Source organism: Psittacula echo, assembly GCF_963264785.1.
Source record: "Psittacula echo genome assembly, chromosome: 6".
In the NCBI taxonomy this organism is placed as follows: Eukaryota; Metazoa; Chordata; class Aves; order Psittaciformes; family Psittacidae; genus Psittacula; species Psittacula echo.
Window position 1 is genome coordinate 73,766,868 of NC_137743.1, and position 22,256 is coordinate 73,789,123.

Consider the following 22,256-nt stretch of genomic DNA (forward strand, 5'->3'; position numbering starts at 1 on the left):
CTACATGAATTTCGACAGGCACCGTCCCTTCTCCCAGCAACTACTCGAGGGGCGGCGCTCAGCACTTCCTTATTTCCCGGCCTGTCGGTGGTACATGCCGAAGCGCTGAGTCATGATCCTGGCACTCCCTATGGAGGGGCCCTGAGCTCTGCAGAACCCAGGATTGTCTGCGCTACCAACCCGGGGCTGTGCAGGACAGAGGCGGCATCTCGGTGGAGGGGGCTGGAAGTGGGACAACGTCCATCTGGGAAAGGAGTTGGGGGCGCGTCCGCGGAGGGTTACACACCGCTGCAGCGGCTAAGTGGTATCACTCTCCCTCCCTCTCTCCTGCTCACGGAGAAACCGGCCGGCACCCTCGGAGCACTCGCTCTCAGGGATTGTGAGCTGCCTGCTCGTCCCCCGGCCGAGGAACGTCGCCAGGTAGTCTGACAAATAGCCACGGACAACGCTTCCGGGACGAAACTAGCAACGCTTTCGCTTTCGCCGTCAAGCCATTTTAAAGCAGGCTACGTGGCACAAAAAGCCCCCCACAAAAACCACTACAAAACCTCGTTTCTGGCAGTTTTTTTCACTGACAGCTTGAGAGTACTGCGTGTATGAGAGGCCTTCAGTGCTGTTTTTACGCGGGTGTGTCCCCTCCACAGCCCTGCTGCAGAGTAAAGGGAGGAGGAGGAAGGTGAGGAGCGCTGTATAGCTGGCTCCTCGGAGCTTTCACCATCTCCCGCGTCATCTGTACCCCGCCATACCTTCGGGTCAGTGGAGCCAGAACAGTAATGGAGTCTCCTTGCTTTTACCAAAGAGCTTCTGCCCAACACGCCAACAATGGCCGTGTTGTCTGTTGAAAACAAAAGGCTTGCTGGCCTTTATTCAGTCAGCTCATTTTTGTAGAGCTGTAGAACTTCACAGCCAAACTTAACGAGCTGTAGAGGTCTACAAGATGAGTCGACCAAGAATTTCAAGAGTTGCTCTGTGACCTAGGAGACAGGGACAACCAGTCTGACTGCATGCAGAAATTTTCTTCAGAAACTCGGCTTGAAATACAGCATTTATAATTTAGTAGTAACAGCACCAGTTTTTCTAAATCATGATATTTTAGTAATGGCACTGATTCAAATCACATTTATGATGCTTCTACAAAACACAATACACTCTCAGAGTAACAGATTTTAAAATGTGGCAAAAACCAGAAAAGCACAATCCACAAAACCAGAATTCCTAAAAGACTTGCAATGTCTAATTCAGAATTCTAATACAGAAGCTGAAATAAAGACATTTCTCCAAAACAGCCACAGAAAAGCTGTCAAGTAATTCAGTACAGGAGATGCAGTTTAAAAGGAACATAGTCACATATACAGATCATCTGCACAGATGGTGGTGCTTCTCAGCAACATCATCCTGCACGTCAGAAATTTAAAACTCTAGATATCAGAATTCTCAGAAACTGTTATAAAAAACTTCTCTGACTCAGGTCTCTGTAACAGGAGTCACATCTTATGCAGAGCTGAAAAGGGAGATGAGACACATGGCATGCGCCTCCTACAACTGTTAGCATTGTAACTTCCTCTTGAAAGTAACTTCTTTTCTGGATAATGAGTTGGCAACCATTCTAAGACACAGTGTAACAATCAGTACAAAGTAAACTGGATTTATGGCTCAGTCAGGTCAATGCAGGCGGCTGAAAAAAATCAGGCAACTTAATTCTGGTGCAAAACACCACAGAATCTCCTGCCTCATGGGTTCACCTTCTGAGCCACTGAAAGCCATCATCTATATTCTGCCAATTCTCTTTTCTCTCTTCCATATATATACAGCACATGCAGAAGTACGAGAAATTTCTACTTTAGCTACCAGAAGGCAAAAGTGAAAGTTAGTGCCATGGAGCAGCAACTCTTGACAGCCTTGTTACAAGCACTGACAATGCAGGAGCAGAAGAGTGACTTGTTCTATCTTGTTCAACAACTGACATGTCTGAAAACTAGACATTTTGGTAGCCTGTGACCACAAGCATGTCACTTCTTATGTTCCTGTGCTAGCACCCTAAACTCATGATGGATCCAGAATTATTTCTCCCCCCCCCTCTTCTTTGGCTACTGAATGTAAGTTTTGATACCACTCAACCACTCTATCTACAATACACATACAACTTGATGCAACCTATGCCTTGCATCCGGTCACCCTACATACTCAAATTTTAGGTGCACAGTGCAGCAATGTGTACAGAGGAATATAAAAAGTTATATACAAAAAGTTACAGGTGAAGTGAGACAACTGGCATCACAAAATTCCTGTATGTTAATAAATATTGACTTCAACATTACTTTTCACTATGCAGCAAGTACAGGGAATCAATCTACCCAAACACTACCCTTGAAAGAGGTGTCAAGGCAATAAACACTGCTTAGAGGAATGATCACAGAATGAGTAAACTGTGGTTTAAAAATCCAATGAGGGTCAAGACATCAGCGTAGAAAATGAGGATCTGACATCCATGAATGCTGTGCAATACATGACATGTCCCCACAACTCTTTCGTCATTAAGAAGGCTGTGACCACTTCAAACCCAAGCAGCCAAACACAGAGACTCCCCTTTTCACTGCAAGGGTTATTTACAGGAGCCTCTACAGTTTTCAAAACAGCATCTCATCATAATTTCTTAAGGAAGGGGTCATGCACTAAGATGAAGAACACGTAACTTCATAACCCCCAAACCTACAGTCACAAAACTGTCAGAAACAGAATATATGCCGTTGTTAATATTTTAAGTAAATAGTTGTATTTAGTGATACTCAAAAAACCCCCAAACCACCAATCCACAAAGCCCACCACATCATTAGATCCTTTAAGGACAGCTTCTATTGTTCTTACTTTCTCCCTTATCTCTTGTTTTCTTCTTCAGATCTTCTTTTCCCTAGTTGTTCTTCTCTTGGTTCTCCCTGCCATTCCCCTTCTTGTTCCCAGTTGAAATGTTTGTATTTCTTTCCCTCATCTCTCTGCCTCCTCTTTGTTCTATTCTCCCTGCTTTTGGTTGTCTACAAGGCAGCAGAAGTGCTCACCATATGCAAAAGCTAGTAAGGGAAATGGGAAGAAGTGAAGTTAATTTATGAAAGACATCACATTTATTACCATCACATTAATACATACGGTAACTAGGAATCCTATCTTATTTCTACAACCACAAGAAATATTTCTTTCACCATTAGCTTCATTTGCCAGCCACTCCAGGAAGTAACTTCTAAGAGTCCAAATCTGTAATTTTATAATCCTTCTCTTACTCCAGGAAAAATTAGCAAAGTATAGTTTCAAAATTAATTTGTTCTTTATTCTAAGATAATGAGTTATTAAATATTCAGGGTTAGAAATGAATGTTATTTTTATTACCTATCATATATAATATAGACCATTCTGTTGATGCAATGCAGTAAGTTCTCTACTTTAGTGTGCGGAACACATACGAACGTAGTTTTAAGACACAAGTATTTTTAAAGCCAGAAGCAAGATGGCACCAGTTTAAGACCAGTTCAATGGGCCCTTTCTTAGAAAACAGTAGAATGGAAGAAAGACCTGACCCCTCTTCCTGCCCCACTATGATGTGTTTATTTCCACACCTAAACCATAATGAAATCGAATTTAGTATTTTTGCTTTAATGTTCATAGGGAACAAGCTTTTAGAGAATGTCTGAATTTTCCAAAAAATTCTTTTCTGTTTTTCCTCCTATGCCTGTGCCTACATAAAATCTCAGTTACACAAATAACATATCGATAACATGAATTTTTGGGCTACATTTCCCAATTCAAAGCTGCAATAAAAGTATACAGAAACTTTTTAAAAGAGGTCACTATAGCTTACGAAGTGGAAAAAGAAAAATATGGAATGCAAAGGCTTGCAATACAGGTGAGTTACTTTTCTAAACTGCGCACATATTTCTTTTCCTCACAACTGTGTATGTAACTTCCAAGAATTAACATGCAAATAAAATACAAAGAGCTGAATATTTAATCATAACAATACGTACTTCATATATAATACAAAATAGTAATTAATATAAATAAATATATATGTTAATAGTAACACTTTATGTGGACAGTTAAAAGATTGTAAGGTAAAATCTGTTCAGTGGGTTTCTCCTTCTTGTATGCTCTTAATCTGGGTCTACATCGCATAATAAGGAAGGGCTCCTAAGCACTTTTTAAACTTTGGTATCTACTCTTCGCCACATAAAAAAAATTTTTAATTTCAATTATAGTGGCTACTTGAAAACACATTTGTGGGTTGGTTGTTTTTTTTTTTTCCTGAACGAAACTTCAGAGACATGGTTTACAAAAAAAAAAGTTGATGAAACTGACATGATTCTATGTAAAGCCAACATCTAAGTACAACATAACATCGAAGAATAAAAACAAATTCACTGTTATTGGAGTAAATTTACTGGCCAAGCACTCCTAATTATTCTCAATATACTGACATATACTGATAGTATACAATGTATTCTATCAATAAGCTAGCTGCCTGATAGACTTGGTCTACAATTAAAAGTATTGTTGGCGAAGATATATACAAAAGCATACTTGCTTTTTGCTCAAATTAAATGCAGCTACTAGCAAAAAAGAATCTTTTTCCAGTATATGTGCTCAAGGAATTAGTATATCCTGCATTAGCAAAACCCTCTTTCTGGTGGCACGAAACACATGCCAGAAGGATGTACAGTGTGACTACACAAGAAACCAAGCAAGGCATGCCAAGGCCTTTATTTTTTTTCCTGGACAAGACACTGCATTAGGAGTATTAAAAGTTGGCAAATGGTCTACTTTAGGAAGAAAGAGAAAGCCATAAATTCACTGAAATTAAGTTTTTATACAGCTCATTGAGATTATACTGTTACATAACAAGCAGGTTAACTGAACTTGTGTTAGGCATCTGCTCCACTGGAGAAAAAATTCTGTATTTATAGTTTTCACTCATGCCTTTTTCAGAAGAACAAGAGCAACTTAGAAGAAAAAAAAAAAATAAAAGGAATCAATTAATAAAGACATACCCTTTTTCATGAGCAAAAGCAGTGAGGGTGTGGTGTTTAATTCACTTATAAGAGCAAGTGGCTGCACACAACACAGGTTCAAATATGATAAAGTGGACTTTTACAACTATACCTGGTGAACAAGTGTGAATCATGTTTCAGCTTCCAAAATTCCTGCCAAAATGCCACATTTTTTAACTGTGTGGTAGATTACTGTAAAGCCCTGTCACATGTAAACTCATTTCTGCATCAGCAAAAAACATAGTTGGCCCACAACATGGCAGACCGTCTCATTTATTAACATAGAACCGAACCCTTGTGTGCTGTGGATAGTACTGACAGTAGTCCTGAGTGAATCACCTTTAATGCAGCAAGCAGATGGAATACAAATTATTTAAAAGACCATCTCTCTTCTCCTTCTGTTACTCTAGTCTGTGGATGCATGCAAGTCAGAACTTGTTAATGAAGAACTGGCATTGCTGGGTAGGGATTCTTTCCCAACGTGTTTTCCATTATTAGGTGCTGGGGAAAGTATCCAGTGCTTTTCAGCAGCCTGCACTGGCTTGTATTTGTTTTAAGCATCAACAGAAGAATCTAGATCAGTGCACTGCTAATAGGTATGCTAAAAAAGAACCAATGAAACAATACATAAAACCCTGGGAAACCAACAGGTCTACTGTTTAGAGCTCTTTCCAACCTGTTTACCTGTTGTACATGTTGAAAGATCTGTGGCAGTGCTAAATGACAGCCACCATTCTCATCCAAGCTTTAAGAACCTTCTGTATTAGAATATAAATCTAGTGCCTTAACACACTGAAATGCTTCTGAATCTCTGGGGTTGGAAGCAACAGGCACTTTAGATATACATGCAGTAACAATGCATAAAGAAGAACATGTGTGAGGACTGTCTGGATCAGAAGTGTTTCTCATTAGCCACCTCAGAGATATCTTTTCCAACAGCAGTTAAGTGGCAGGAAGAAAAAGTTTCTTCCTCAGTGTGTGCTGGAGCAGAAGTGAATACTGTTGGCTTGGGTCAGCGGTCTTATTCCATTCATAGACTCTTCTGTTCAGTTCCGTATGGATATCCAATATAGACAGCTTCCTGCAGCAACAACAAGTAGAAGCTTTCTATTAGAGAATGAAGCAAGACATCATTTAAGAATCCACAAGTGAGAACACAACTTCAGACTCAGCAAGGAGAAAGTTTCAAATGTCAGTCCTTATTGCAGAGGTTACACCTCTAAAACCCAAGGCTGAAAATGCATTTTGGAGACAATCTGTTACAACCAAATCACTGTTGTGATATTGGTTATGCTAATATGATGATCTATGATTTCATTACAAGGTTTTAGGGTCTGTAAAAAGGTACTAAATGTTAACGCCATAAATACCTTTAAAACCTTCCTGTGCCATCGTTCCAGGATCAGGTATACCTGTCTTTTATGACACAGCATAACAAATGACACTTTTCAGGATCAGACAGAATGAAACTTCAGGTTTCTCTTTCTGTAGGGCAGCAGGCTGTCATAGGAAAAGGGTTGGTTTTTTCCTCCTTTTTTTATTTACCTTTTATGAGGACTGCAGAGTAGCTCAGCCAGGCAACGCAGATAATATGAGGATGAATTTGAAGATTTTTCTAGTGTAGACACATTCATCTTGCAGTGACTCCAAAAGATGTCTGCTACTTGGGGAATAGTGACTTGCCATGGGGTTTCTGCATTAGCTAAGATGTTCTCGTTATTCCCATCTACTTCCAACAAACTAGTACATTCTTGCTCATTGTCTGGCACAATGTAGCTCTGAATAAAAAAAAGCTTTGGTTTTCCTACGAGTTCAGGACAGGAGTCTGCTCTGAAGTATACCTTTACTTGTTCCAAAGGGAATCCAGAAAAAGTATGGTCCGTACAGAAGATGCTCTTAGAATTTCCACGGCTGACCAATACGCAAATGAAGCTGTCACAGTTTCTATGCTTCTGCAACCTTGCAACTTCAATCAGTGTTTGATTTGTGTTCTTCATATTTAAGTATTTGTGACAATGAACATCATAGCCTAAGCATCTAAAGGCCTTTTCCAACATATCTGAAAAACGCAAGATGTAATTACATCACAGCACATCAAGACTCAATCCCAAGTATCTCAAATTACAGTATTTATAGTATTTCTCTACTGCAAATAATTTATTTCCCAAAAATAATTTAAAAATCAAGAGTACTTGATGTTGATTACATTACATACTTAAAGTGCTGTATGCATGTTGTCTTTAGTATATGTATTTTGTGAAGGCAAAGACACTATTATTTGGCAAGTGATCTATTCCAAATTCCACAGGCACCTGCATGCTTTAACTTAGAGCCAGTATCCCAAGTTCCTAGCACTTAAAATATCAGACAAGAGAAAACATTAGAAAATGCTTCACACACAACATTCTAGAAATTACAAGGAGTGATTTGGGTAACATAGGAAGTGTGTTTCACCTTTTAATGTATCAAAATTACTCTGACTGGTTACTATAGATCTACAGAACTGCACAGACTCTCTTTCATCAGTCAAAAAGGAACCTGCTGCAGTCAGTTATACTTCCTATTATATAAAATGAACTTTAAGTGATGAGTTCCAGGTGGAGAATGGACACTGGAGTCTGAACTAAAAGGAAGGGCATTTTCAGGGACAAAAAAAAAAAAAAAAAGCTGAACAATGAACCCTTTCAAATGTATTAGAAATTAAACTGTAGATAGCCAAAATCAAGATTTAACTGTATTTGTGCTGCAGGAAAATGTGCTATGCTCTGAATAACTACTTTGGATGTTTATTAATATGGGAGTGAAACCTGGTACATTATGGTTAAAATCACTGGCATTTTTTAAGTGTTCAGAGAACCACAGGACACTACTAGGATACCTGTAGCATCGTTACATTCAGAATAAACAATGCAGAGTTTCTGATACGATCAGAAACATCAAGTGCCATGTTTATGTAAAATGCCTTACAGCCACAGGAAGCTGGGCTGTTCCTGGACTTCAAAAGTTTAACAATCCCTAATTATCAGAGGCTATTTCAGAGGTAACTGGCAGCAGATCAGAAGTTGTACTGTCACACATGCCCATAGTGAAAACAAGGAACAGAACTTGTAACCTTCCTCAGCAAAATACAAACTACACTATAGCAAGGTGCTAAACTGGAACTAGAGAGTTTCATTATAGTTCTGTTGGTTTGATTAAATTTTGTTAAATAATTAAAAAAAATCTGGATTTTTTTATATGGAATTAGAAAGGAAAATCCCCTCTATTTTAGGCAAGTAAAAATGCTCTTCAAAATTCAGGTGGAAGATTCAGTATTAATATTGTTGAGCAGTTATATACTCGATGAAGCACTTCCTCCTTTAGAGGGCAGTAATACATATGCAAAAAGTTACAGCAACAAGAGCTCTTTTCCTGACACACTCTAAGTGTCACAATAAAAAAAAAATTAAACCAAATAATCTTAGAGCTGATACCTTTGTTTAACAATGAATCAGAAATTATCCATGGTAAGCTCTGGATACAGCAATTTTACTTTAAGGCACGATAAAAGCTGCATGCTGCAGCTTCAGATCAGAAAGCATTCATTTCTTCAACAGTAACCATCTCCCAGCAAACTTAAACTGACTTTGGAGCATTTCCACTCTACATACAAAATTCATAGTTTCCTCCTCTTGACTGTTTACAAGCTAAGGGTAAAAACTGGCTTCCAAGTGGAAAAGTCAAAAGCAGCTATTTACAAAACAGAAGGAGCATTGCAATTTGAATTTTATCAGGATGTATTGAACACTACATTATTTACACTGAACATTTTCAATTGCTGGAATCCTTGAACATGCAGGATCTATTATTGTTGCAATTTTCTCAGATTGAATCTTGGGATAGCTACATACTCTAATGCATACCATAGATAGAATTCTCAACGTTCTCCCTGCCCACTTCTCTTTCTCTTCTATTTTCAGACTTCAGAAGTAGTGTTGCACAACTCTACAGAGTAGTGAATGCCTTTCTAACAAGCTCCTTTAAGCAATGGCGTATGTCCTGTCTCTCCTGAATTTCACTAGCACAGTAATTTATTTAAGTGAAAGTCTTGCTTTCTATAATGTTAAAATGCTGATGATGCACTGGTGACATTAAACATCTGACACATATAGTGGTTTAACTGCTTCTGCATCCACTGCAGAAAATGCATGGAGACCGAGGCACATTAAGACTTGCTTTGGATGGTTTTTGGCACAACAGCAGCAGAGCCATGATTTGCTAGTGCATACGACATGCCAGAACTAAACATGATCTATTTTTGTTCTCTCCAGTCAGCAGACTTCCTCTGTTACACTTACACTTTCTGTTCTTGTACAAGTACTGAAATGACCGTACCAGCTCATGAAGATCATACGCAGTGGGGTTTTTTTAATTTTTATTTTAAGCAATCTTTGTATTTAGCAGCAGTTACCATGACAAAGGGGTCTGCACAGTATACTGCCTGTGCAAAAGATCTGTGCCTTCTAAGGAAGAATAGGTCTAAATTTATGTATCCATGACTACGAACTGATGTAGTGGTTTCTGTTTTCTCCAATGTACATACCTTACCTGCTTTTGTACTTTGTTCCATTTAAAAAAAAAAAAAAAAAAAAAAAAAAAAAAATCAGACCTGGCATAGTAAAACATTTTTGTTCAATAAATCAGGTCAGCACAAGCTCATATGCTGTTAGAGACAATTAACTTTACAGAGGGTTTTTTGTAAACACTATTTCTACACCTCATGTTTAACTCCCCACACTTGTATTTCCCTAGCAATCTTTTTTGCATTTGCTTTTAAGAAACAGAATTACAAGTAATAAGTAATTATTTTGGTACTGGAGCAGACTATCGCGCTACCTTTCAGATTAAGGCTGTATATCTTTCTTGCATCAAAAGGGTTGTTTGTTCTCTAAAGCTACCTTAGCAGAGAGAAGAACAGGAAAGTAAAGAAGCAGGCAACAGGACAGAGCAGAATGTTTGATCTCAAGAGCTGCTCTCCTGCCCCCAAGTTTTTCAGTCTTTAACAGGCCATCTTTGTTTTAGTTTCCTATTGGCCAAAATCAGCCTTTTTTTCTGTTGACAACAGAAGTGAAGAAGTGTTTCAGATTTTTTGCATTCAGCAATTACATCCTTGTTCTTTTTCTTTTTTTGTTTTTGTCCAGAGGTGACTGATGTACTTGGTAGGGCATACCAAAATCAGACGCCAAGGGTGCTTCCCAGTTGCATGTAACTGGCTGAAGTGTCTTCCCCATCCCTCTTTTTCATTAATTGCAGGATTATGAATAAATTCCTGTCATCCTAATGACAAACTGTTTTATGTAATTTACGATCATCAAACATAAAAATTTTACTTTCTGTATCTATGCTCTGTATACACAGCTCCTCAAAGACTACATCAATAATTTTAAGTTGGCCTATCTGCTGGACCATTAGTTATGAGAAAAAGATACACCGACAAACCCTCTTCTTCCCCAACATCTCCTAGCTTATTACAGAACTGACAGCAGGTACTCTCTTAATTTTTACTTTAGCCTCATATTTTACAATGATTAGAGAGTGAGTCTTTTTTGCTTATGCAAACATATACTTTTTAGATTATATAAAGGTGATCAGGAAAAACCCACATTTTAACCATAGCGCTGACTATCTTGAATTTTACTGCAAATTGTTTGGCTTTTCTGGGGGGTATTTTTTGTTTTGTTTTGCGTTGGTTGGTTTGGGGTTTTTTAACTAAACCAAGAGGGAAGGAAGAAAATTCCTGTAGAGCTGTGGTGACACTTTCAGTTAAACTGTGCAAGATGTGACAGAAGCATAGGTGCATTATTAATAATAAATCATGTGCCTTCAGCTATTCAAAATCTGTAATGTCCAGTATGATTACATGTCAAATCCACAGTTCTGGTTTTATTAACTGACTGAAAACGCTGCCTTTACCATCTCTGCCAATAACCTGCTGTATGAGTGCATCTTGACTATTCTGTTGGTCTCTGAACATCTTTTTTCTCCCTCTCAAAATTCAGTCTATCTTCCTTACAAGTTCTTTCATTCAGAGATTCTGTGCCAAAAACCAAACAAACATTGTCTGCAATAATTAGGATAGTTTGCTTTAACTTCAAGTTGGGCCTTCCAACTCTGCTTTAGAAGACTTACTACAATCGACAGACTAGCTGACTAGGACAATATTACTCTAGCCTGGCTGGCAAATATACATCGTATTCTTTTTATACTAAATTGCTCTCTGAGATTAAGAAGATGAGAAACTTCAGATTCCACAGACTTACCTGCGTTGTTCCCAATACAGTCTATTATCAGGCATATTCCTAGAGGCTGACTTTGCATTCTGTACTTATCATCAAACACCTGAGGAATGTGAAGGACAAGTGCTTAGCATGTCACTCTCAACTTACAGACTTGATTCTTCTCTCACATTTCACAGCCTCAGGTCTATTCAATTACATTGTTGTTTTTCCACAGAGTAGCTAGCAGAAGTCTATCTATTGGCATGCAGTATGTCCTATCTACACAGCAATAAAAAAATCTGAAGACATAGGCTAACGGTTCTCCTCCCCTCCCCCCACCCCCCATTTCTAGTACAGGCTTAATTTTAGCACCCTTGTGTTACGAAATCTTACTACCACAATGATCCTAAAACAAAGGCTAAAAAAAGCAGCTATATGGAGTGGAGAGACTTTTTAAAGATCTGGACTATGACAGCAATGACCCTTCTATAGTACATCCAAATTAATTTCTTTAACTGTAACTGCTATTTAGATGTGAACTATAAGATTCATACTGCCAACACAATAAATGTAGAGAACTTTTGTGCTCTTCAGGTGTGCAAGCAAGCACTGCTTATCAGAAAAACATTTATTTCCTTATTTAGTGGAACAACCTCCTTGTTTCTAAATAATCTGTAATGACAATACCACAGTACCTTTTCCCTTTAAAAATTACAATACTATTGCTATAGGTAATTCCCTGGTTCCTGGCCTACAGGGGAGGTAGTGGAAATAGCAGTCATTCATTCTTATCATTAATACCCAAAGCATGTCTGTCTTCCACCTTGAGGGCAACAGGCAGAGAGAGAATAAAGAACAAAATTTACTGCATGCAAAGAAGCTCTGCAATTTCTAATGCAGATGGCAAGAGGTCTGACTTCCAGCAAGTTTTGACTTAGCTTCCACTAATAAATACACAAGTTCTGAGTGCACATCATATGTACGTGCATTTTGCACACTCCTGCTTCTGAAGTAGCAGCAAATATTTTATATTAAAACTATATCCTGCAAAAGCAAGTCACAGAACCTGTTTGAGGCTGAGGAAGATATGGGTGTACACATTGTTCTATTTGCAGGCAATTAAAAGAAAATCTCAAAATAAAACAGAAAGAAAACTAAGGTAAATACCTGCTGAGGATTTTATTATATTTACATGCAAACATATGCACAAGCACATACCTCATATGATGCTGGTCCTGATTCCTGAATGGACATGTGGACTGGTTCTGCTGCAGCTGAAACATACGTAAGTAATCTCAGTATGTGGGAACCAGTGACATTTCTTTGACATCAGATCCGCTGAAGAGAAACCTATCTAGTTCTTGCTCATCTGGACTTCTCAGTTTCTATGTATGCTACTGAAGTTAAGAAAACCCCAAAATTTTCACCTCTGTTATTTGGATTGCATGCTATATTGCTTATAACTAGAATAAACAATCTTTCCTACACTGAGGTAATTCAGCCAACTGCTCTTCTAAAAATCACCGTATTTGAGAGGAACTTTACATTTCCATAAAGAACACAACACAGATGGTAAGAACCTGATACTCACTGCACAACTTCCTGGCCGGCCTGATGGAGAGTTCACCACTGAATTGACACAGAAAGTTCCTACTTGAGACTTCAATTGCACAGCTGTACTACATGACCTTCCAGAGTTGCCTAGTCAACCTCTTCCATGATTTTACTAATAAACTATTTATTCTGCTTAAAAGCTATGAAAGTGGAAGCCCACAACAATTTAAATGAAGTTTTAAGATCTGGCACAACAAGCAAAGCTGTCCTGGGTTCAGCAGTAGCAATCATTTTTCTTCTTCTTAGTAGCTGGCGCAGTGCTGTGGTTTTGACTTTAGCTTGAGAGCAATGCTGATAATACACCCATGTTTTTAGTTGTTGCTAAGTAACGTTTACTTCGATCAAGAACCTTCTCAGTCTCAAGCTCTGCCAGTGAGGAGGGGAAGCTGGGAGGAAGCAGAAACAGGACACCTAACCCAAACTACCCAAGGGGTATTTCATACCACAGCATGTCATGCCCAATATATAAACTGGGGGGAGTCACCCAGAAGGCTGCTCGGGTTGGGCTGGGTATCAGTTGGTGGATGGTGAGCAATTGTGTTCTCTCCCCTTGTTATTTCCCTTATCATTATTATTATTGGTGGCAGCAGCAGCGGGTTTGTGTTATACCGTAGTTACCAGACTGTTCTTATCTCAACCTGTGGGAGTTACATTCTTTCAGTTCTCCTCCCCATCCCTCTGGGAGTGGAGGAAGAAAAAGAAGGGGGAATGAGAGAGCAGCTGCATGGTTCTGAGTTAACCGGCTGGGCTTAAACCACAACAAAAGCAAATGCAAGAGCAAATTTTCAGTATTTGAGTATTTGGGTATTGAGTATTTGGGACCTCAGTTTTCAGAGGTCCCAAATACTCTCTGCTGCTGGTGTTATCAACTGTATTAGACAAAACCACAACTATCAAACAACAGTCCTATTGATACAATTAAATTCATCTTTTGACTTTTTTAGATTATCAAACCTCAGATATAATGGTCTTACCCAGAATAAGACTTTGTCGATTTTTCGATTTTTCTTTGTTCACATTCTGGATCTAAAATGAAGAAAAAGGTATATTTTCCTCTCTTGTTCAAGAATGTTCCAAAATATAACACAATAGTACTTTTTTTTCCTCAATAAAAACATTACATATTTTAGATTCACATATATCAGCTAATTATAATTACAAAATAACAAGTAAAAAAACCCCAAACCGTTCCTCCTCAGAAAAAAAAACAAAGCAGCTTGACATGAACAGTGAGGAAAAGCTTGTTCCCTAACATAGGAAAACAAACAAAAAACACCCTCTGAAGATATGAATTTTGTTTCCTATAGAGCAGCAAGGAGGAACTTTCACTGAATTAGAAAGAAAATAATAACAATATTATCATAATACGGAAAGCCAATGCAAACTCTTTCCTATTAAGTACTCTGGAAAACAAAGGTGCTATGGCCTTGTTAGCAAAGACAGATTGCATCACTGGTGTCTTTGTATGTGAGCTTTATATATACATATTTACTGAACACATTACAGAAATAATCTCATCAAATTCATTTAGCAAGGCTAAATACTTTAACTAAGGTCACATTATCACAATATCAGACCTAACTCAAACATAAAGACTACTACATGCAACAGGATTTGATGACTTTTCACATACCAAGATTAAATTTCTTAAAATCAGATTAAAACCAAATGAAAAAAAAATCTGAAAAGTTCTCCCTGAGCTTCAGAAGTTAAAATACTACTGCAAAATCCAGAAGTACAAAGAGTAATATGTTCTGCAAAAAACAGTCAAAGCAAAACTTCACTCCCTAGAGTAGTAGAAAAACTTTCTCAAGATGCATTTTTTTTCATCTCCAACAAATAGGAAAAAATTCACAGAAGCTCTTCAAAGGGGACCTATTTTAGTCAGAAGATTTAAATCAGACCCTAAACTCAGCAAGTAACAGGAATAAGAGAAATAAAATAAGTAGTATTTTTGTTCCTAGCAATCTCTCATTCCTTAGCCTCTGCAGAGATGAATCCCCTTTCAATGCCTATTTAGGAAAAATCTGTCTATGTATACTTACCCCTGAATGATAAGGAGGATCAATCAGACTGAGATTAGGGAGAGATGCCTGAAGCGCATTGACATATACTGGCTGCGAATGAGCAGAATATATTACAGCTGAAAACAGAAACATACAGAGAAATACACCATGATATATCAACTTGTTTTATAAACCTAAATCCATGAAGCATGCAAATACTCTGACTTGTAACTCATAATTTTGTCTTCAGTAAGAACACATCTGACCCTTGCTATCAAGAGTAACCAGTGGAAAATAGGATCTTACCTTCATGTTTGTACTTCTGAATCTTCTTAATCAGGTCTATCCTGTGAATGCTTCGAAAACAATTTTCTATCAGATCCAGTTGATCAGGAGCTACCAAATTTAGTTTCTCCAGGTCAATCACAAGAGCTAGAAAACTCTAGAAGAGCAAGAGAAACCTAAACTGTCATATCAGTAATTTGTTCTCTATCAGTAAATAACAAAACAAGCCAGACAGTACCATGTGGAGTTCATACAGGTTGTATATTCAAGAACTAGTGACATTACCTTCTGAAACACTAAGAAAATTATCTGGAAGGTATAAGAATTCTTGGTATTACCATAAGAGTAATGGAAGCTACAAAGTGATATTCTCAAAAAAAAAAATTTTTTTTTGAGGAAATGGGTTTGCATTACTTTGCTATAAAGATGCCTTGTAATGTGACCTCACATGCCACAAAGAAGAGGTAAGAAAAGCTTTGGTGAATTTGCAGGACCTCTTCTTCTTTGGATAAAGAGAGAAAAAGGAAAAGAAAAAAAAAAACACAAAGGAAGAAAACAGAAATACGCAGTCTTCTATGCACTGTTGTCAAGTTTTCTGAACCCTCTCTACTGAATCTCTGCTTTCTCAGAGCACTTAAATATTCAGAACACAAATGTACAAAAAAAGATCTAATTAAAATAACACTGTTCTTTTCTAAGTGAAGCAGAGCATGAACCTAAAAAGTGACCTTGTAATTCAAGATACATTTCATATGATTATTGGTTTGAGATCCTTCATATATAAACTATATAAACTGATCACTAACACTAAAAAAAGACTTTTTTTAATGCCTTCTGCATGTAAGGTTCATGCTAACAATATTCACTATAGCAAGTCTTCACTGTTCCCTCTGTTTCTCATGCATCTTTCCTTGAATTGAAAACCAAAAATTGAAACAGAAGCCACTACTCCTCCACTTCCTGACTTCTGTCTGCTCCTCACAGCCTCACTACCGCTTTGCTGTATAGCTACTTCTCTTTTTACTTTAACCTCTCCTCTGCTGGTCTCTCTTGCCCTAGAGAAGACCACCAGAAAAACGTACCTTATCTTTTGCCATTTTCATACGAGGTGCATAATCTCTGAGTAGAAAAATAAGAGAACCCACTTCTTCTTTTTCCAGATTCTCATTAATCTCCACCATTAGTACCCTGGAATAAAGTTGACACATTTCTGAAGGATTAGCTTTCAGCAAGATCCCACCCTTGCTCAACTACTCAACATCTCCCATGTTCCAATCTTAACGTACTATTTCCAATTAAACAGGAAAAAGTCAGCCCTGCTCCAAGATTCAATTTTAAAATCCCTGCCTCTTGCTAATCAGCACCTGCCATTACTCAGACTGACTCTGTAAAAGCTGCTGCCAGGAAAACACAAGTCTTCTTAATATTTCAATAGGGATGAAGTGAAAGCATGAGGCAACAGAACACATTTTGAACTTTTATAGCTAGTAGCTACAGGGGTTTTATTTCAGTGAGAAGTTAATGCAGGAAAATCTTTCTTATGAGTGTATGTAATTTTTCCTGAAGCCTCTCAAAGAAAATAACTAGAGCTTCTTAATTTAAGCTTCTTAAAACTATAGAGTAAAATGTAGTAAGAGACATGTCCCCTGAGAAAAGCTGTACTACAAGGCTATGTGCCCAAAGCAAACTAGAAAAGAAGGTATCTCTAACTAATGATGCTCCTCTAAAGCATCATTTCTATCTGGTGATCTAGAACCGTACAAATATCACTGGTTTTATTAACACAAACAAACTTCGTAAAGATAGACGCTTCTAATGCAATGTCTTGAAAGAAGCTACCAAGCCTTATTTTAGGGACTAAACTTGACATATTCTTTTCACTATAACTCTAGATATAATGCCCTTTTCTGCTTTTCTTTCAAGACCTACTTAAAAAAAGAAACAAGAAAACACGTACACCCCCCCTAACTCCAAAACAACCCACACACATTTTGAACAAAATAGAGTAGACTTGATATCTGAAATAGATATAGTACCTGTAATCAGGGACAAGTCTGAGACTTCTGGCAAGGTCAGCTTCCACTGTTGCCTTCTCAGTCTTCAAGATCCTCCTCAGCAAGTCAAACCTCTTAACTCTATACAACAACTCAGACAAGCCAAGCAAAGACAATTTCTCCCTCTCACTCAAAGCCACCAAAAGCTCTCTAAGGTCAGCATTGGCCAAGTCAGGAGCAAGGTCTCGGCATAGGAAAACCATCATCTCTTCTTCTTCTTCATCCAATTCTTGTTCAATCTGGTGAATAAGGGCAGCTGGCACTTGGCACCTGGTCATCACTTTGCTGCTGTCCCTTTAAAATTGACAGCCTACTGTTTTTTTAAACAGAAAGCCAACATGACATGAAGCACACTCTACCACAGCACATCTCTGGTGTTCATTCTTAACTTGATTCATTTTTACATAAGCAGTTCTGTGGAAGAGAGTTAAAATGTACTAAATCAGTGATCTGCAGCACAAGTTCACACTCAACTCTCCTAGCTGATATATTTCACTTACAACTAAAATACCAACAGTCTACACAGGCCTCCTATTCTTTAGGGGTTCTCCCAGCTGTTCATTGCAGAACAAAAAGTATTTGGTCATACTAATCAGAAAGAAAAAGAAAAGGAAGTTATTTTAAAAGTAAAACCTTAATACAACTCTGAAAATTCCATAGGAAGTGAAAGATGATCAGCTTGCTGATGAGTGATATTTCAAGTGCTTCTGGAAATTAGTCAAGTTCCACAGTCATCTAAGTCTAAAGCTCTGACTTCTCAGCAACCATCTACCTCTCTACTACCACCTTTTCTCCCTAAAAGTCTCAAGGCATTTTTCAGGAAGAGTTTTGGGAGCTAAGAGGTAGTTTAACCACACATTGTAGGCAAACCACTGCCATTACAGAATCATAGAATAGTTAGGGTTGGAAAGAATCTTAAGTTCATCTAGTTCCAACCCCTCAGCCATGGGCAGGAACACCTCGCACTAAACAAAGTCACCCAAGGCTCTGTCCAACCCAGCCTTGAACACTGCCAGGGATGGAGCATTCACAACTTCCCTGAGCAACCCATTCCAGTGCCTCACCACCCTGACAGTAAAGAACTTCCTCCTTATATCCAGTCTAAACTTCCCCTGCTTAAGTTTTAACCCGTTACTCTTTGTCCTGTCACTACAGTCCCTAGTGAAGAGTCCCTCCCCAGCATCCTTATAGGCCCCCTTCAGATCATGCACACGCTTTGCTTTAAATGAAGTCAAAATAAAAGAAATATTAACCATCTAATACGTAATACTTTAACAAAGAATGAGTAAGTTCAGGAATGTGTGGATTTTCTTACTTATTAGCATCATTTAAAGTGATTCCAATCTGAATTAATTAGTAGGGTTTTAAGGATTCCCCACACCCCCCTCCATGTTCAAAAAGATTCAAGAGCCACATAAAGAAAAAAATCAACTTTATGTACACAAAATAGCTAACTCTGAAAGTACAGATAAGCCACAGACTGCTTTTCATGTGACATTCATGTTTCACCATACTGAAAACAGAAATTAAAATTCAAACCTAGGAAAAAACCCACCCTTGTGATTAACATAATAAAGAGGGTGCTATGCTCAATTTCCACTGCCACCAACTACGGAAATTCCATCTAACCTTCTCTGATCCCCACTACCTACATGGGTAAAAATGAAATGAGCAAGATGAAGACAAATCTTAGCCATTCCAAGCAGCTGAGTCACTATACTGCACAGTTTTGTTTAAACCATTCCGAAAGGTAAAAAAACCCCAAACCAATTTGACTTTAAAGCCTAATACACTGAAAGATTCTAGCACCTGGATAACATTTTTAAGCATTTTCAGCCTTTCATTACACATTCTGTAAGTGACAATCAACGTCACATACTGTGTCTGTAAAGATGAATGAAACTCATCTACAAGTCTTTTATTTTTTTAATTCCAATGCTGCTTAAATGAAAAGTAACTCTATACATCCACCTGACTTTGCTCAGAGAGTAAAGAGGAAAGAAAAAAGTACCAATAGTCTCTGTATTCATGTCATGTAATTTGCTGCAAAACACACAGGATTTTCCTCTCGTTCAATGTTTCATGTATCGAGTAAAGATTTCAATGTAAAGCTTATGGAGCAGGAAGAGGGTTGAAAAAAGAAACCTAAAGTACTACACATTCTCATTTACATTCTTGATTTATATGAAATCCACAATCATCCTGAATACCTGAAGTCTAATAAAACCACCACTGTAAAAGGACACTGCAAGATCATGTGAGTATGAATGAGGGTAGGCCTACACATGGAGCAGCAACAACAAAATCTCTATTCCTCCTGTATTCAAAGAACCAGGAAAACCGCTGGCACACTGAGGGAAAATGGCTGGTGAGGGGAGAGTTTACTGTCACCCAAAATTTTCACAGAGGAAGAGCTCTTCTAGGAAATAGTCTTAGGGTCTCTGGTAAGGAAGTCACTGACTCTGAGGTGACTCATCTGTCCTCTTGTCCACAAAAGACGTTGGAGAAAAAACAGCTCAATGCGATAGTTCCAAAGTGCACTTAAATACAAGCTTCTGGGTTAGTTAACTTTCAGACTTTCCTGACATGTATGACACTCTCCAACATGTAAGATTTTAAAGCTGACTGATTTTTCACATACTGTACAAGAAATCACCTTTGTCACAAGCATTAGACTTTAAGTCTGCACTAGTTTTTGAGCCTGGGTATTACACTGTAAACAACGCTCACAAGAAGAAACTTTTTAAGGTAAACACCCGAGAATATAAACAAGCCTATTTCCTCCTCAGACCACAAATCATTTCCGTTCCACACTAAAACAGGCAGAAAAACATCGGTATGTCCATTTGCTTCTGTGAAGCTAGTAAAATTGATTGTACTCCTTTTTTTTTTACTATTTCACACTGCTCCCAGGCCGTACAGAATACAACCAAAGTTAGGGATAAATTTCCTCTTCCCTCCTCAAGGAGCAGGAAATAACACACTAATGCTTCACGCACAAAACCACACAAGGCTTCAGTAACTCCCTGCTGATATTAACAAGTGGAGACTGGTATGCAGTACAAGCCTTAAGCAGTATTACTGTTGGCTGTTTTCATGACTGCAATACAAAAGCTGCGCAATACACAAATACCAATGCAATGATCCAAGCCAGAGAAGTATTAAGAGGGAAGGTCCTTCCAAGAGAAGCAGGGAAATATCTCACACTCTAAATATGGTCTGCAATGAGTCTGTAATTTTGGCAGCATGTTTTTTGAGAATTTCACATATAGTTCTTCAGCACCAAAAACAGGATACAACATTCGTGGATGCAGTTCCGATCTGGAAATTGTCTTTGTTTTAACAAGATGAGCTCATGAAAGCCCCTAGCGAGAGCTCACTTTGTTAAAGGAGGCACTAGCTTGTGCTTCCAACCTTCTGATTTATTTGAAGAGGTAGAGGTGCTGGAGGGACGCAAAGATGACTGCATTTTGAGTTTGTATCATCTGGCATTTTTCAAAGTAGTGAATTCTTTGGAGCATGCTCCACAACTTCCAAATTTCTCAATAAACGAATTTCTTACGAGATACTTAAAGAAAACAGGGAAATCCTGCAGTAATTCTCTCATTTCTGTATTAGGCTTAAATATTTTGATCTCAGCGTAGACAAGTAGTGACCACACTGATCTCTATTTAGAGACGCACTAGTTTAACACCCCAGTCTTTCTCATCAAAAAAAGACCCCATGCAAACTAAAACTTGTTTTCCTGTAGGGTGTTTTCACAGAAAAATAAAAGAAAAGAAAGAAAAAAAAAGAGTTCCAAGCAACTTTCTATCACACTTGGAAAAATTACGCGAGAGGGAACCCGCTCCGCAACAAAAAATGGCTGGGGCGAACCAGCAGCGTCGCCTCACGAGAATGGTCAGGCTCCGTCTCTCCGCACCCGGTTAAGCCCGCTCCCGGTGCGGACGGGGACTAGAAAGAAGTACCCGATTACGAACTACAGTGTGTTAGGATAGCTATATTGGGAGCGCATGTTAAGTGTGAGGGAAAGCAAGAGGGGAAGGTATAACGCACCCAGACGCGCCAGGGAAGTTTCTTCTACCGCAGCTGGGGCAGGTCCGGCATTGGGAACAGGGAGAAGCAGCAGGGGGCGGTGCCGGGAGAACAACCAACAGGCTCCCCCAGCACCAGGCATGGTTTTAAGTTTTGCTTGTCTACACATCGAGAGGGAGAGTTTTTGTTTCGTACCTCTTCCGACTGTTGGAGAGGCCTGAGCCGCCTCTGAGCGTAAACAGCAGCGCTGTTTAAGGCAGAGATCTCGCCAAGGGATAAGGGAAGTGGCTTTAGCCGCCGATCATTATACATCTGCCGAACCACGTTCACTAACCCTTAGAATGTCACCGTAAGTCCGGCCGTTAGGGACTATGCTTTCGGTTTTGATTTATATTCTACCTCAGGATATAAAAGTCAGAGAAGGCAAACCCGCCGCCTTAATATGGCGGCGGAGTACAAGATTGGGAGGAGAGACGTCTCGTCCCGCGCGAGCGCGGCGCCTTTCGGTGTCGCAGTCTCACAGTCGCAGAAAATGGCTTCCGAGTATCTGCGAGGAGAACGGCTTGGCAGTAGTGTGGTGTGAGTTCAGTGTGTATACAGACGTTTATGAGACTAGGCGGTTTATACAGCTGAGAAAACAAGGGCTTTTTTACCAGCTCCAGTAGGTATCGATAGTGACAGAAGCGTTTCTAGCGAGTAGTTGCGGTAAGTGGATATGTGTTCTCGCGAGAGTTCATAAACAAGAAAGCGCTTACTTTGCTCATGTTCGGAGTTTTTTGATAGTGAGGATAATACTGTATAGGTGCGGGAAAGTTGTGTGCTTCCCATTTATTTATATCTTCAGTAAATTTTAAGTAATGCCGTATCCCTGTAAACTGGGTGTTGTGATGCCCCTTGGTATAAACCAGCAATTTGCATGAAGTGACTTCGTCTGGTATGGTAGTATTGTGACTGGAGTTGCTCTCAAAGGCT

General features: G+C 38.8%; 1 protein-coding gene across 4 annotated transcripts; it reads right to left on the minus strand.

Annotated features, from left to right (window-relative positions):
- Positions 1–2: 2 nt before the first annotated feature.
- Positions 3–21,367, minus strand: CFLAR (CASP8 and FADD like apoptosis regulator). Of its 4 annotated transcripts, XR_013957174.1 has the most exons (11): positions 17,232–17,546; positions 16,278–16,383; positions 15,217–15,352; positions 14,950–15,047; positions 13,879–13,930; positions 12,509–12,564; positions 11,333–11,411; positions 6,579–7,092; positions 5,718–6,114; positions 2,866–3,065; positions 3–974 (listed from the first exon to the last, which is right to left on the minus strand). XR_013957174.1 is itself a non-coding variant. In XM_080620658.1 (10 exons), exons 2-10 carry the CDS (start codon positions 17,525–17,527, stop codon positions 5,976–5,978), a joined length of 1,476 nt encoding a protein of 491 aa, XP_080476784.1. In that variant the 5' UTR covers positions 17,528–17,663; positions 21,306–21,367; the 3' UTR covers positions 3,077–5,975. The 4 variants fall into 4 exon arrangements, 1 of the variants encoding a protein (XP_080476784.1); XR_013957173.1 differs by lacking the exon at positions 2,866–3,065; XR_013957175.1 differs by lacking the exon at positions 3–974 and having other exon boundaries at positions 1,013–3,065.
- Positions 21,368–22,256: the final 889 nt, after the last annotated feature.